Source organism: Silurus aristotelis (genome assembly GCF_946808225.1).
Source record: "Silurus aristotelis genome assembly, chromosome: 27".
Taxonomy (NCBI): domain Eukaryota; kingdom Metazoa; phylum Chordata; class Actinopteri; order Siluriformes; family Siluridae; genus Silurus; species Silurus aristotelis.
In genome coordinates, this window is record NC_139600.1 from 14,218,542 (window position 1) to 14,236,309 (window position 17,768).

The 17,768-nt window shown below is 39.0% G+C and overlaps 1 protein-coding gene across 1 annotated transcript in view; it reads left to right on the top strand.

Annotated features, from left to right (window-relative positions):
* Positions 1-12,822: 12,822 nt before the first annotated feature.
* The window catches only part of ndst3 (N-deacetylase/N-sulfotransferase (heparan glucosaminyl) 3), a 75,889-nt gene continuing 70,943 nt past the window's right edge, over positions 12,823-17,768 (top strand). The window contains exons 1-2 of the mRNA XM_083532817.1: positions 12,823-13,039; positions 15,400-16,615. Of these exons, the coding sequence (XP_083388943.1) occupies positions 15,638-16,615 (978 nt within the window). The 5' untranslated portion in view covers positions 12,823-13,039; positions 15,400-15,637. The remainder of the gene's footprint in view (positions 13,040-15,399; positions 16,616-17,768) is intronic.

Here is a 17,768-nt window from a genome sequence, read left to right on the forward strand (position 1 = left end):
ATTACATTTTTATTATAGAAGTCATTTTTAATCTTTAACTGTGTAATAGAGTTTGTATGCTTTAAAAGTCACAACACCAAATAAAGCGAAGTAAATTATGACCTTCAGGAAATGTAAAAGATTTAAACTTCCTTTTGACTGAGGCAACTGCAGAATATTCAACAAATCTTTCATGTGGTGAATTTATTCAGAAATGTTTTACTGAGTCTCTCTCGCACCGAGCTCAAATCTTGCTAGCGATCCCATCTGATTGTTTACCCTTTAATTATTAGCATGCTAGTGCTCGGTTTTGAGTGTGTGATTATCCTAGTTCCTAGTTATCCTAGCATGCTGACAAAAAGTCGGATTAGCAAGATAACTGCTTAGCTGGCATCATTAGTGCAGGGATTATTGTGTTTAGTTTTCAGGTAGCTTGTATAGCTGAGGTAACTGTGTTTAAAAAAAAAGACATGCTAGTTATTGAGTTTGGTTTACACTCTGATTATTAAATTTTTTTATTGACCAGTGAAACTGCTGGACTCTTTTTCTTGGCCCCTGTTTTAAAATATTACAAACATGCACCATGTATCCTCTGGTGTCTTTTTCCCAGTGTGTTGTGCAGCACTGAAAAGGATTGTGTCTGTGTGTGTGTGTGTGTGTGAGAGAGAGAGAGAGAGAGAGAGAGAGAGAGAGAGAGAGAGAGAGAGAGAGAGAGAGAGAGAGAGAGATTTTATTTTGAGAGTGTGAGAGAAGCATTGTTGGGCCGATTAGAAACTGAACTGTTGACTGGAGTGTAACACAATGGCTCTACAGACAGCTGAGGAGTCTCTATTAGAATAACAAATGCACCAGAGGCTACCCCCTGTCACACACACACACATACACATACACACACATACTCTCTCTCTCTCTCTCTCTCTCTCTCTCTCTCTCTTTATCTCTTGCTTTGTAAACTCTTGAATACTTAAAGACAATAGGTAGTAAATAATCGAATGAAATGTATATTTAAGTTGGGAGATTCTAGAAGCCCTTGTGCTCCATTAGGCACTCCAGAAAAGAAAAGAAAAGAAAAGAAAAGAAAAGAAAAGAAAAGAAAAGAAAAGAAAAGGAGGAAGAGTATGAAAGAGAGGGGGAGAGAGAGAGATCGTCAGGAGAGGAGCGAAGGATGGAGAAAAATCACGGGAAGAACGAGAGAGGAAGAGAAGGACAAGTGAACTGAACATTTGCCAAGCCGGCACATTCGGCTCAAATGAGGCAATGCTAATGAAGGTTATACACAGTGCGTAAGAACCGTGTGTGTGTGTGTGTGTGTGTGTGTGTGTGTGTGTGTGTGTGTGTGTGTGTGTGCACTTTGTGCTTCATCATGAGGTTTTAGAGAAAAAAAGAGCACCAAACATCACCTTGCTGTGTGTTTGTGTGTGTGTGTGTGTGTGTGTGTGTGTGTGTGTGTGTGTGTGTGTGTGTGTGTGTGTGTGTGTGTGTAAAAGAGGTGGTATCCACTCAGTTTTGAGATGAATGGTGCTAAATAGGGCTGCTCTGACCTCGTCTGTTACCATGTCTGCGATTTCAAGTTGGAACAAAGAGAAATTCTGCATGAAACTGAGCAAATCTGCGAGATGTTTGACATACGGCGATGCTGCAATGAGTCGTTCGAGGTGTTTTGAGCGGCACATGCGCTTCAAGAGCAGAGGAACATCACTGGAAGACGACGAAAGATCACGAGGGCCTTCAGCGAGCTCAACCCCCGAAAATGTCGAAACGGTTTGGCAACTTGTGCATGATGATCTAGAAGTGGCAGAAACACCGGGAGCGATGTATTGCTGTGCAAGGGAACTATTTTAAAGGTGATCGTGTGTAAATATTTGTATAAACGTATAGATATGAAACAGATATGAAAATGCAACTACTTGTAATTTATATACCAAAATAAAACTAAAACAGGAAATGTAATACAATATACTATTTATATATTACACAAAGATAACATGAGGAAATACAAAATACAGTTTTTAAATTATTTCATTTATTAAATAAAAAATCTGTCCAAACTTCAGTGACCCAAGGTGAAATACTAATTGCCCCCAAAACCTATTAACTGTTTGTGCCACCCTTCGTAACAACTGCAATCCAGAGTTTGTGATAACTGACCAGGAATCTTTCACATCGCTGTGGATACATTTTTACCCGTTCTTCTTTGCAGAATGATTTAATTCAGCAACATTGGAGGGTTTTCAATCATTAACGGCCTGTTTAAGATCATGCAACAGCATCTCAAATAGATTTAAGCTCGGCCTTTGACTAGGCCACTCCAAAACTTTCATCCCTTTTTTTTTTTAAGCCATTCAGAGTTGATTGCTGCTGTGTTTCAGATTATTGTCCTGCTGCATAACCCAAGTGCACTTGAGCTTGAGGTCATGAACTGATGGCTCGAGATGATGCTTCAGGAAAACAGACCCCAGACCATCACAATACCACCTCTGTTGGCATGATGTCATTTTTAGGAAATGTTGGTGTTGGCTTTACGGCTGATGTAATGGGACGCAATTACTTTTTTACATAAAGACAGGCAGGTTTGGACGGCTTTTCTTTCTTTCTTTCTTTTCGGCTTCTCCCGTTAGGGGTCGCCACAGCGGATCCTCCGCATGTTTGATTTGGCACATGTTTTACTCCCCTTAATAAAAAAAAATCATCAATTCAAAAATGTATTTTGTATTTACTCAGGATTTTTTTTTGTGTAATAATAAAATGTGTTTGATTATGTAAATGATGTATCTGTAAATATTTTCTTCATATATATATATATATATATATATATATATATATATATATATATATATATATATATGTCTTTTTTTTACACATTTACCTCAGCTATTCAAGATACCCAGAAACAAACTAATCCCTGCATTAATGAAACCAGCTAAGTAGTCTTGCTAATCTGACTTTTTTTGTAAACATGCTGACTCGGATAATCAGAGAATGAAACCGAGCATTTATTGGCTTTCGATTACTACAATGCTGTCACACAATTAAAGATTAAAAATGACATTTATGATAAAAAGAACAATCATTAGAACCTCCTTAACCTTGTAAATGTCTAATATGAGAGGCAGGATGTAAAAGAGATGTGTAAGATGTAAAGGAAATCAGATATTATTTTACATACTAAAGATACATTTAATAGATAGATAGACTTTATTTAAAAGAAGGAAGTCCTAAAGCACTAGACTGGTTTCAGTAAGAACCAGTGAGAGCACCGTTTAAACTTTGTCCTAATTTATTGGCGACTTTCGTTGGTGTGCTATATCCTAAAGCTGAGATTTCCAACCACCGTGTCTAATTTCTTCCAGGCCTTGGTGATCAGACCTGATGGAAACTAATTTGTTTTAAATGTATTTTACAAAACGGTTTTCCAGATTCTCTTCCCGCTTTTAAAACTCCTTGGCTTGACCTTCACATGTGTAAAAAGGCTTCCCAGAATCAGTGAGAATCCTGATTATTCATTCAGGACATGTAAATGAGGAGAGCGGCGCATGTAGATGCAGGGATGGGACAGTTCAATGCAAGTTCAAAATCCAAAAACAACCAAAAGGTCAGGGTGATCCACAAACAGGACAAAAACGAAAGCAGGCCAGAATCAAACAATGTAGATTGAAGAAGTTCAAAAACAGTAAGAAACACTGAAGGCTTGATAATGATGGGGAACTACTGCACTACTGAGTGTGTAGTTCACAATGTTGTGAGTCAAAGCTTTTTTAAACTATAAAACTGGGGGTAAGTGTGTGCATAATTGAAAATCTGTGTCTTTGAACATTATGAAGGTTTTGGGATGTGGTGTAAATGGTGGCCATGTTTGAAAGCAGCATTGTCCGAGTTTGAATTGCGACAACATGGAATGTATACCCAGTCGATCTAATGTTGGGTGTTTACCTTGGCGAGCTCCAACCATCACAAACTACGCAACATAATGTAAAATAGCGATGCTGATCGCGATCCAACTATCCGTGTAGCTAGATTGTGGGTAGTCCTTGGTCATTATTCTAACAGTAGCGCTAGTTCTGCAGAACATTTGGAAGAAATAATCCAACACTGTATCTTTTTCTAGATTGCCATTGCTCTTATGTTTATTCTCTCAAAACAGAATTGATTTGCTGCTGGATTTTCGATTACTCTTCTATTGGCATTTCTTTTAATCAGTTTGCAACATGGAGCCCCATTCGAATAGACACAACAGTCATACGCTGCTGCTGCTGCTGCTGCTGCTGCTGTGGGACAAAAGGGATTGACTTAGTTACATGATATTTTTTAAGAAAAAGAAATTTAAATATGCAAGATTATGGGCAGAAGCATCATATTTGCATGCAGGACTGTTTTTTATGCCTACTTTGGTACTTTAAGATTACTTACTAAATCGTAACAACGTCGCGGGCCGACTTGCGCTGTTTGTTTGGAGCATTGCAAAGATCAATGTTTGAAGGAGTTGTGTTTAATCACAGTCGACAGACCGAGTGTCCCACTGTGAGTGTTTTCGTCACGTGAGGTGAGAATGTTCTGCAGTACTGTGAACCACTGGCATACATACACACAAGAGTAATGAACGAAAGGAAAGCAGAGAGGGCAGATCCTGGGGAGGGTCTGGAACCTCGGTCTGCTAATGTTTGTTGATGTTTTAATTATTAAATTACTTTCAATATTAATAATTAATGAAGAGAACTAATATTAGGAGTTAATACTAATGTGGGACTGTGAGGAATGATGTGGGACTGTAGGTGTAAAAATAGAAGATGCAGATGTTGATAAGGGACTATTGAGGTTGCTGTGGCACTTTGATGTGGGACTGTACGAGAAAGTGTTCATTTAACCTTATAGGGTTTAAAGATACTCTGTAGGAGTTCATCAAACACCTCAGGTGTTAATGAAATCCTGTATGTATTAATGCAACAATGGGAATTAATGCAGATTTGAAGGGGTTAATATGGTACTGTATGGGTTATGGTACTGTAGGTGTTATGGTGGTTTAATACACTTTTATTGGTGTTAATATGGTACTGTAGGGGTTGATATGGTACTGTAGGGGTTAATGCATTATTGTAGGTGTAATATGGTACTGCAGGGGTTAATACACCCTTGTAGGTGTTAATATGGTACTGTAAGTGTTAATATGGTACTGTAGAGGTAATACACTCTTGTAGGTGTTAATGTGATTCTGTCAGGGAGAAAACAGCTGTGTAAGTTTTAATATGGTACTGTAAGAGTTAATATGGTACTGTAGGGGTTAATATGGTACTGTAGGGGATAATACACTCTTGTAGGTGTTAATATGGTACTGTGGGGGGTTGAAATGGTACTGTAGGGGATAATACACTCTTGTAGGTGTTAATATGGTACTGCAGAGGTTGATTTGGTACAGTAGGGTTTAATACACTCTTGTAGGTGTTAATATGATACTGTCAGGGAGAAAACAGCCTTGTACTTTTTAAATGATACTGTAGGGGTCTATATGGTAGTGTAGGGGTTAATATGGTACTGTAAGGGTTAATATGGTACTATAGGGGTTAATGCATTATTGTAGGTGTTAATATGGTACTGTGTGGGTTGATGCACAATTGTAGGTGTTAATATGGTACTATGTGGGTTGATGCACAATTGTAGGTGTTCATATGGTACTGCAGAGGTTGATTTGGTACTGTAGGGGTTAATACATACCTGTAGGGGTTGATGCACTATTGTAGGTGTCAATATGGTACTGTTGGGGTTAAATTACTATTGTAGGTGTTAATATGTTACTGTAGGGGATGATATGGTACTGTTGGTTTAAAAACCCTTGTATGTGGTATTAAAGGTGTTTATATGGTACTGTATGGGGTGTATATGGTATCGAAGGTGTTTATATGGTACTGTATGGTGTGTATATGGTATCGTAGGTGTTTATATGGTACTGTATGGGGCGTTTATGGTATCGTAGGTGTTTATATGGTACTGTATGGGGTGTATATGGTATTGTAGGTGTTTATATGGTACTGTATGTGGTGTATATGGTATTGAAGGTGTTTATATGGTACTGTATGGGGTGTATATGGTATTGAAGGTGTTTATATGGTACTGTATGGGGTGTTTATGGTATTGAAGGTGTTTATATGGTACTGTATGGGGTGTTTATGGTATTGTAGGTGTTTATATGGTACTGTATGGGGTGTTTATGGTATTGAAGGTGTTAATATGGTACTGTATGGGGTGTATATGGTATTGAAGGTGTTAATATGGTACTGTATGGGGTGTATATGGTATTGAAGGTGTTAATATGGTACTGTATGTGATGTATATGGTATTGAAGGTGTTTATATGGTACTGTATGGGGTGTATATGGTATTGTAGGTGTTTATATGGTACTGTATTTGGTGTATATGGTATTGAAGGTGTTTATATGGTACTGTATGTGGTGTATATGGTATTGAAGGTGTTTATATGGTACTGTATGGGGTGTTTATGGTATTGAAGGTGTTTATATGGTACTGTATGGGGTGTTTATGGTATTGAAGGTGTTTATATGGTACTGTATGGGGTGTTTATGGTATTGAAGGTGTTAATATGGTACTGTATGTGGTGTATATGGTATTGTAGGTGTTTTTATGGTACTGTATGGGGTGTATATGGTATTGAAGGTGTTTATATGGTACTGTATAGGGTGTTTATGGTATTAAAGGTGTTTATATGGTACTGTATGGGGTGTTTATGGTATTGAAGGTGTTAATATGGTACTGTATGGGGTGTATATGGTATTGAAGGTGTTAATATGGTACTGTATGGGGTGTATATGGTATTGTAGGTGTTTATATGGTACTGTATGTGGTGTATATGGTATTGAAGGTGTTAATATGGTACTGTATGGGGTGTATATGGTATTGAAGGTGTTTATATGGTACTGTATAGGGTGTTTATGGTATTGAAGGTGTTTATATAGTACTGTATGTGATGTATATGGTATTGAAGGTGTTTATATGGTACTGTATGGGGTGTTTATGGTATTTAAGGTGTTAATATGGTACTGTATGGGGTGTATATGGTATTGACGGTGTTTATATGGTACTGTATGGGGTGTATATGGTATTGAAGGTGTTTATATGGTACTGTATGGGGTGTATATGGTATTGAAGGTGTTTATATGGTACTGTATAGGGTGTTTATGGTATTGAAGGTGTTTATATGGTACTGTATGTGATGTATATGGTATTGAAGGTGTTTATATGGTACTGTATGGGGTGTTTATGGTATTAAAGGTGTTAATATGGTACTGTATGGGGTGTATATGGTATTGACGGTGTTTATATGGTACTGTATGGGGTGTATATGGTATTGAAGGTGTTTATATGGTACTGTATGGGGTGTATATGGTATTGAAGGTGTTTATATGGTACTGTATAGGGGTGTATATGGTATTGAAGGTGTTTATATGGTACTGTATGGGGTGTTTATGGTATTGAAGGTGTTTATATGGTACTGTATGGGGTGTATATGGTATTGAAGGTGTTTATATGGTACTGTATGGGGTGTTTATGGTATTGAAGGTGTTAATATGGTACTGTATGGGGTGTATATGGTATTGAAGGTGTTTATATGGTACTGTATGGGGTGTTTATGGTATTGAAGGTGTTTATATGGTACTGTATGGGGTGTATATGGTATTGAAGGTGTTAATATGGTACTGTATGTGGTGTATATGGTATTGAAGGTGTTTATATGGTACTGTATGTGGTGTATATGGTATTGTAGGTGTTTTTATAGTACTGTATGGGGTGTATATGGTATTGAAGGTGTTTATATGGTACTGTATGGGGTGTTTATGGTATTGAAGGTGTTTATATGGTACTGTATAGGGTGTTTATGGTATTGAAGGTGTTTATATGGTACTGTATGTGATGTATATGGTATTGAAGGTGTTTATATGGTACTGTATGGGGTGTTTATGGTATTTAAGGTGTTAATATGGTACTGTATGGGGTGTATATGGTATTGACGGTGTTTATATGGTACTGTATGGGGTGTATATGGTATTGAAGGTGTTTATATGGTACTGTATGGGGTGTATATGGTATTTAGGGTGTTTGTATGGTACTGTATAGGGGTGTATATGGTATTGAAGGTGTTTATATGGTACTGTATGGGGTGTTTATGGTATTGAAGGTGTTTATATGGTACTGTATGGGGTGTATATGGTATTGAAGGTGTTAATATGGTACTGTATGTGGTGTATATGGTATTGAAGGTGTTTATATGGTACTGTATGTGGTGTATATGGTATTGTAGGTGTTTTTATAGTACTGTATGGGGTGTATATGGTATTGAAGGTGTTTATATGGTACTGTATGGGGTGTTTATGGTATTGAAGGTGTTTATATTGTACTGTATGGGGTGTTTATGGTATTGAAGGTGTTAATATGGTACTGTATGGGGTGTATATGGTATTGAAGGTTTTAATATGGTACTGTATGGGGTGTATATGGTATTGTAGGTGTTTATATGGTACTGTATGTGGTGTATATGGTATTGAAGGTGTTAATATGGTACTGTATGGGGTGTATATGGTATTGAAGGTGTTTATATGGTACTGTATAGGGTGTTTATGGTATTGAAGGTGTTTATATGGTACTGTATGTGATGTATATGGTATTGAAGGTGTTTATATGGTACTGTATGGGGTGTTTATGGTATTTAAGGTGTTAATATGGTACTGTATGGGGTGTATATGGTATTGACGGTGTTTATATGGTACTGTATGGGGTGTTTATGGTATTGAAGGTGTTTATATGGTACTGTATGGGGTGTATATGGTATTGAAGGTGTTTATATGGTACTGTTTGGGGTGTTTATGGTATTGAAGGTGTTTATATGGTACTGTATGTGATGTATATGGTATTGAAGGTGTTTATATGGTACTGTATGGGGTGTTTATGGTATTTAAGGTGTTAATATGGTACTGTATGGGGTGTATATGGTATTGACGGTGTTTATATGGTACTGTATGGGGTGTATATGGTATTGAAGGTGTTTATATGGTACTGTATGGGGTGTATATGGTATTTAGGGTGTTTGTATGGTACTGTATAGGGGTGTATATGGTATTGAAGGTGTTTATATGGTACTGTATGGGGTGTTTATGGTATTGAAGTTGTTTATATGGTACTGTATGGGGTGTATATGGTATTGAAGGTGTTTATATGGTACTGTATGGTTTGTTTATGGTATTGAAGGTGTTAATATGGTACTGTATGGGGTGTATATGGTATTGAAGGTGTTTATATGGTACTGTATGGGGTGTTTATGGTATTGAAGGTGTTTATATGGTACTGTATGGGGTGTATATGGTATTGAAGGTGTTTATATGGTACTGTATGGGGTGTTTATGGTATTGAAGGTGTTTATATGGTACTGTATGGGGTGTGTATGGTATTGAAGGTGTTTATATGGTACTGTATGGGGTGTATATGGTATTGTAGGTGTTTATATGGTACTGTATTTGGTGTATATGGTATTGAAGGTGTTTATATGGTACTGTATGTGGTGTATATGGTATTGAAGGTGTTTATATGGTACTGTATGGGGTGTTTATGGTATTGAAGGTGTTTATATGGTACTGTATGGGGTGTTTATGGTATTGAAGGTGTTAATATGGTACTGTATGTGGTGTATATGGTATTGTAGGTGTTTTTATGGTACTGTATGGGGTGTATATGGTATTGAAGGTGTTTATATGGTACTGTATAGGGTGTTTATGGTATTAAAGGTGTTTATATGGTACTGTATGGGGTGTTTATGGTATTGAAGGTGTTAATATGGTACTGTATGGGGTGTATATGGTATTGAAGGTGTTAATATGGTACTGTATGGGGTGTATATGGTATTGTAGGTGTTTATATGGTACTGTATGTGGTGTATATGGTATTGAAGGTGTTAATATGGTACTGTATGGGGTGTATATGGTATTGAAGGTGTTTATATGGTACTGTATAGGGTGTTTATGGTATTGAAGGTGTTTATATAGTACTGTATGTGATGTATATGGTATTGAAGGTGTTTATATGGTACTGTATGGGGTGTTTATGGTATTTAAGGTGTTAATATGGTACTGTATGGGGTGTATATGGTATTGACGGTGTTTATATGGTACTGTATGGGGTGTATATGGTATTGAAGGTGTTTATATGGTACTGTATGGGGTGTATATGGTATTGAAGGTGTTTATATGGTACTGTATAGGGTGTTTATGGTATTGAAGGTGTTTATATGGTACTGTATGTGATGTATATGGTATTGAAGGTGTTTATATGGTACGGTATGGGGTGTTTATGGTATTTAAGGTGTTAATATGGTACTGTATGGGGTGTATATGGTATTGACGGTGTTTATATGGTACTGTATGGGGTGTATATGGTATTGAAGGTGTTTATATGGTACTGTATGGGGTGTATATGGTATTGAAGGTGTTTATATGGTACTGTATAGGGGTGTATATGGTATTGAAGGTGTTTATATGGTACTGTATGGGGTGTTTATGGTATTGAAGGTGTTTATATGGTACTGTATGGGGTGTATATGGTATTGAAGGTGTTTATATGGTACTGTATGGGGTGTTTATGGTATTGAAGGTGTTAATATGGTACTGTATGGGGTGTATATGGTATTGAAGGTGTTTATATGGTACTGTATGGGGTGTTTATGGTATTGAAGGTGTTTATATGGTACTGTATGGGGTGTATATGGTATTGAAGGTGTTAATATGGTACTGTATGTGGTGTATATGGTATTGAAGGTGTTTATATGGTACTGTATGTGGTGTATATGGTATTGTAGGTGTTTTTATAGTACTATATGGGGTGTATATGGTATTGAAGGTGTTTATATGGTACTGTATGGGGTGTTTATGGTATTGAAGGTGTTTATATGGTACTGTATAGGGTGTTTATGGTATTGAAGGTGTTTATATGGTACTGTATGTGATGTATATGGTATTGAAGGTGTTTATATGGTACTGTATGGGGTGTTTATGGTATTTAAGGTGTTAATATGGTACTGTATGGGGTGTATATGGTATTGACGGTGTTTATATGGTACTGTATGGGGTGTATATGGTATTGAAGGTGTTTATATGGTACTGTATGGGGTGTATATGGTATTTAGGGTGTTTGTATGGTACTGTATAGGGGTGTATATGGTATTGAAGGTGTTTATATGGTACTGTATGGGGTGTTTATGGTATTGAAGGTGTTTATATGGTACTGTATGGGGTGTATATGGTATTGAAGGTGTTAATATGGTACTGTATGTGGTGTATATGGTATTGAAGGTGTTTATATGGTACTGTATGTGGTGTATATGGTATTGTAGGTGTTTTTATAGTACTGTATGGGGTGTATATGGTATTGAAGGTGTTTATATGGTACTGTATGGGGTGTTTATGGTATTGAAGGTGTTTATATGGTACTGTATGGGGTGTTTATGGTATTGAAGGTGTTAATATGGTACTGTATGGGGTGTATATGGTATTGAAGGTTTTAATATGGTACTGTATGGGGTGTATATGGTATTGAAGGTGTTTATATGGTACTGTATAGGGTGTTTATGGTATTGAAGGTGTTTATATGGTACTGTATGTGATGTATATGGTATTGAAGGTGTTTATATGGTACTGTATGGGGTGTTTATGGTATTTAAGGTGTTAATATGGTACTGTATGGGGTGTATATGGTATTGACGGTGTTTATATGGTACTGTATGGGGTGTTTATGGTATTGAAGGTGTTTATATGGTACTGTATGGGGTGTATATGGTATTGAAGGTGTTTATATGGTACTGTATGGGGTGTTTATGGTATTGAAGGTGTTTATATGGTACTGTATGTGATGTATATGGTATTGAAGGTGTTTATATGGTACTGTATGGGGTGTTTATGGTATTTAAGGTGTTAATATGGTACTGTATGGGGTGTATATGGTATTGACGGTGTTTATATGGTACTGTATGGGGTGTATATGGTATTGAAGGTGTTTATATGGTACTGTATGGGGTGTATATGGTATTTAGGGTGTTTGTATGGTACTGTATAGGGGTGTATATGGTATTGAAGGTGTTTATATGGTACTGTATGGGGTGTTTATGGTATTGAAGGTGTTTATATGGTACTGTATGGGGTGTATATGGTATTGAAGGTGTTTATATGGTACTGTATGGTTTGTTTATGGTATTGAAGGTGTTAATATGGTACTGTATGGGGTGTATATGGTATTGAAGGTGTTTATATGGTACTGTATGGGGTGTTTATGGTATTGAAGGTGTTTATATGGTACTGTATGGGGTGTATATGGTATTGAAGGTGTTTATATGGTACTGTATGGGGTGTTTATGGTATTGAAGGTGTTTATATGGTACTGTATGGGGTGTGTATGGTATTGAAGGTGTTTATATGGTACTGTATGGGGTGTATATGGTATTGTAGGGGTTAAATTTGTACTGCAGGTGTTAAAATAGCCTTGTAGGAGTTGCAAAACTAGGAGCTAGAAATAGAACATTATAGAACTGTATAAAGTTAAACGATGTGGATGAAGTGTTTCCGTTTCGGCACCATCACGAGCCGGTCATTCAGTAACCCGTACAACAAAGGGATCCGGTTATCGGATGCGATGTCGGTCTCACGAAGAGCATCACACGCAGATGCTCACACACACACACACACACACACACACACACACAAACACACAAACACGCGCACGCACGCGCAAACGCCGGCCGGTGGGTGAGTGCGCCTGCCTGTGTTAAAGTCAGTAGGAGAAGCGGCAGTGGCGGCGTTCCCTGAGCGACGCAGCGTCGTCATCTCTCTCTCTCTCTCTCTCTCTCTCTCTCTCGCGCGCACACACACACACACACACAGAGGGAGTTGAATAGGTGGCTGCATCATTCCGGATGGCTGCCTCCGGATCAGCAGCGGAAGGAGGAGATGAGCTCGAGCTCGAAACACGGCTCAGCAGCCTCGTCTCACCTAACGGAAGAACCTCTTCCTCGGCTTGAGGTAGGTCTGATCTCACGCGTCCTCCAGAGCGCATCACTTTGTTATTTGTTTCTACCTTTCCACGCGCAACTTCAATCCTCGCACTCATCTCGAGCTTGGACCTGGTTTTGTGGATTGGATGTGTGTCGGAATGCCACGCTGCAGGGGGATCGAAAAGAAGCCCGCGCGCTCCAAAACAAAAAGAAGCAGCGTATTGTACTTGCGTAGTTTTTTTTATCATGATCATCTCCACTGGATTTTTTATTTTTTATAATGATGCGCTTGGCTGATTGATTTACTGCACGCGAGCGCACCCGTTTATTAAATGATCGCTTTTTTTGCATTGAGGAAAAAAATCCAACTTTTTTCATTCCTAGAAATGCGTGCAATATTTCTTGCTGTGTTTGTGCGCGCGCTCTAAAACCCAGACGACATGTGCACGAAGTTCAGCTGGGCACACTCTCCATCAAAACTCTCCATGCACGCTCGTGCGCTCTGATTAGGCATGCGCGCGCTTGCGTGTGTGTTATTCAACATGTTGGTTGGATTTGAGATTCCGGTCATTCGCGAATGGTTCTTAATTAACCACCGATTAAATGAAAGGTTCATTGAAGCCACAAAGGGTGCGTGGGTTCAGAAGCGTGCGCCGCCTGGCGGTGAGAGATCTGCTTTGGGGGAGGGGGGGTTTATTTGGAAAGTATCGCGTGCGCTCCCAGACGCGCTCAACTGGACAGGCGTTCCACTGGAATGAGCCTTTAGAAAGATGCACACACGTGTAGGAAGACAGCAAAAAGAAGGAGAACTTGTTTAAAAAAAATAAAAATTTTATCCAAAAAAATAATAATCTTCAGTTCATCATTTCCTTTGGGGCATTTCTGGGTGTACCCAAACTGCCCACATGCAAAAACTTCATGTTTTCATGGTTCAGTATAAACCCAGCATGGCGGTGTAATCACTTTATCTGAGCTTTTACATTGTTTTTGGTACATGCTTAAATCGGATGCAAGCAGGTTGTCTGAGATCACATCCCCTCAAGGGACTAGCCTGAAGCACACCCTGAAGGACAACCTGTGGGACAACCTGGACACATGTGCAATGATGATGATTCATGATAATACAAGGATAGACAGGATTTGAACCCTCAACCTTGGAGGTGAAATGCAGATCTTCTTCTTTCGGCTTCTCCCATTAGGGGGCGCCACAGCGGATCATCCGTGTCCATACCCCCTGTCCTATACATCTGCCTCTTTCACCCCAACTACCTTCATGTCTTCCTTCACCACACCCATAAACCTCCTCCTTGATCTTCCTCTTTTCCTCCTTCCTGGTGGCTCCATCCTCAGCATTCTCCTACTGATATACCCCATGTCCCTCCTCTGCACATGTCCAAATCATCTCAATCTCACCTCCCTCACCTTGTCTCCAAAACGTCCTACATGCGCTGTCCCTCTAATAAACTCATTTCTAATTCTGTCCATCGTCGTCACTCCCAATGAAAACCTCAACATCTTCATGGAGGTAAAATGTAGATGTTTCCATTTATACATCCATGCCCCTAAATAATAATAATAATAAGACAAATTTGTTCCTGAATTTAGAAATGGTTTAAATTAGGATCGGCTGCAAAAAGTTTTCTATCCAAACTCAAACAAAAAGGACACGATTGCTCGAACTTCACCGAACCAGAGAATCGTTACATCTAATGTGCGCTTGCTTCAGCAGATGCCGGTAAACGCGGCTATGTTTTATGTATGGTAATGGAATTAGGCATTGCAGAGATTGGTTATAGTGCAGTGAAGTACTTATTGCTCATTCATAAAAAAAAAATTAAAAAAACAGACAGCCACGAACAAATGAGCTTCTCCTGTATTGGAAATATTTTCTGTTTGCGATCACAAGTATCAGAGTTGCCCAGAATAAAAGAAAACCATTTCTTATTTACATTAGTAAGTAAGAATTAGTAGGTAATTCATGCTTTATTTTGTTGCGATGTTCAGTAGATGAATACTGCCTTGAGATGTTTCTGTGGATCTAGATATAATTCTGTGTGTTCCATTGGGTGTGTGTGTGGGTGGCTAGGTGATGGTTGCTTCTCCTCGCAAACCAGCCTTGAGCTCTTACTGCCTCGCGTTCCCCTCCCTCCCTATTCACCTCACCAATCACGTGTCTCCTCGGGAAAAGTTGGTAAAAAGCTGTTGGAGTGTCGATTGAAAACAACCTGGATTCTGGGTGGCCAGTTTGTCCCTTTAGAGGACCGTTATCTCCCCTTGAAGCGCACCCAATGGAGAAGAAATGTACAATCCTTTACAGACATGAGTCTAAAGTGGTCGTTTGTAAAATGACAGCTGATGTGCCTTTTGTTTTCTCTTTGTTTTTAACAGGTTGCAAGAATTTACCACAGGAATTTTGGGATCATGGATGGAATGCCATCTTACTAATCAAAATGATTTAGGCATCTTGAACCCAATCTGTGGAGCATCTTAGTAAAAAGTCGAATTTGCTAGCATATACTGTGCGATGGTAACATAGCCACGATGCTGGCCACTCCGCAAATGCTTTTCTTTAACCTAGGTTACTAAACTACCCACGACTTTCCCCCACACATGTACTCCGTTTGCCATGAATCTGGCTGTGAAGCTGCGGAGGAATTTGAGGAGGCTGGTTATCCTCCTCGCCACCTTCTGCATGGTCAGTGTCATAGTCTCTGCCTACTATCTGTACAATGGCTCTGCGCAGGTGTTGGATCTGACGGACCATGGCGTTGGCCCCGACTGTGCCGAACTCCGGGTGCTTCCTTTCAGACCTGCTGAGCTGCGGATGCCTAAACCCATGGACCCGTCAAGAAAAGACCCAGTAGTATTGGTGTTTGTGGAAAGCCAGTACTCCCAGCTGGGGCAGGACATCATTGCTATCCTAGAATCCAACCAGTTTCGCTATCAGGCTGAGATCGCACCAGGAAAAGGGGACATCCCTCCGCTGACCCATAAGGGCCGCGGGCGATATGCTTTGGTCATCTATGAGAATGTGCTCAAGTATGTGGGTATGGACACGTGGAACCGTGACCTTCTGGACAAGTATTGCGTAGAATACAGCGTCGGGCTTATCGCCTTTCACCGTGCTAGTGAGAACTCGCAGCCAAGCATGCACCTCAAGGGCTTCCCTCTAACCCTACAAACCAATGTACCCTTGTGTGACTGCTGCGTTAATCCCCGCTCGCCGCTGCTTTATATCACCCGAGCAGAAGTGGATCGAGGACCACTCCCAGGTGAGGACTGGACCGTGTTCCAATCCAACCACTCCACATATGAGCCAGTGCTACTTGCACGATCACGCCTTAGTCCAGATGAAGTCAATGGAAGAATGTTAAGTGGCCTCCAGGCTACTGTGGTTCAGGACTTGGGACTCTATGATGGGGTTCAGAGGGTGCTCTTTGGGCAAGGCCTGGGCTACTGGCTTCATCGTCTCATACTGGTAGACGCCATCGCATACCTCACAGGCAAGAAGCTGTCACGATCATTGGAACGGTACATCCTGGTGGACATCGATGACATCTTTGTAGGAAAGAAAGGGACAAGGATGAAAGTGGACGATGTGAAGGTAAGTTGTGATGGTGCGTGTGTGTTTAATTGCAATTTAAAACCATTAGGTAAGCCTGCTCTGTCACGTGCCAAACCATATTGGTACTCTTTACAACATAGCGCCTTATAGTTAGAACCTCAAGAACAACTGCAATAAATTATTCCAGCTTGTCTCTTGTCAGAAAATGGCCTGCCGTGGGGATTTTTCCCAGGCATCTGTTATAAAGGATTTTAAATTGCATTCAGGGCCACGGTTTGAGGTGAAATGTGTGAGGAAAACATTGTTCTCCTCCCAAAAAAAATGACAAATCACTCACATATAAAAGTACCATTCCTCTTGGATTAACACTCATAAGGTAAAAGTTTGTGTTTTCAGTCCACTTTAACATGTTACTCTAAAGGAGTGGTTATGTAAATTCAGGGTTGCCAGATTAATAACTATAACACACTAATGCTGGTGTAAAAAAAATTTCACTAGACTATGGACATTTACCTGATTTTTTCTGTTACTTTAAAAATGGTCAGATTCTTGATTCTAATGGTCACCTGGGGTTGGTGCTGACTATAGTATGGATACAAGTTTCTATTATCATTTAAAAATCATTTAAAAATGTGTCACTTAATTAATATACAGGATTTTGCTTTTTCTCTGCAATACAACCAGAGGTGTAAAGAAAACCTGAAAATCTTAAAAGTTAAAATAATTTACTGCAAAACTCCATTACAAGTTCAAACTCACTAATTCCAATATGGTTCCAAAAGCCTTCAAATATCTGATTCGAAGGGGACTTGAGAATTTGACTCGTATTGAAAGTACACTGAAAAAGATTCTGAAAACCAATACACACATTAGTGAAAAGCCAAAAACAGTTAATTTGTGAGGTTTTATTTCCTAAATTTACTAATCAAATTGTCCACTTTAACACTGCTTTAACCATCAACACAACAACATCAACACGCCCAATTGGAACACAGACCAAACAAGTGGTCAAAAAATAAAAGTAGTAAAGCAATTTTTCTAAGTCTTTTTTAATTGACAAATACAATTTCAGTATCATGTCACAAAAAAGAAGAACCAAATGACAATTAATATATAGTGGAGTAAAAGGTACATATATTAAATGATAAATGTAGTTAAGTAGAGAGAAAATGTTGCTTATAACTTTGATAGT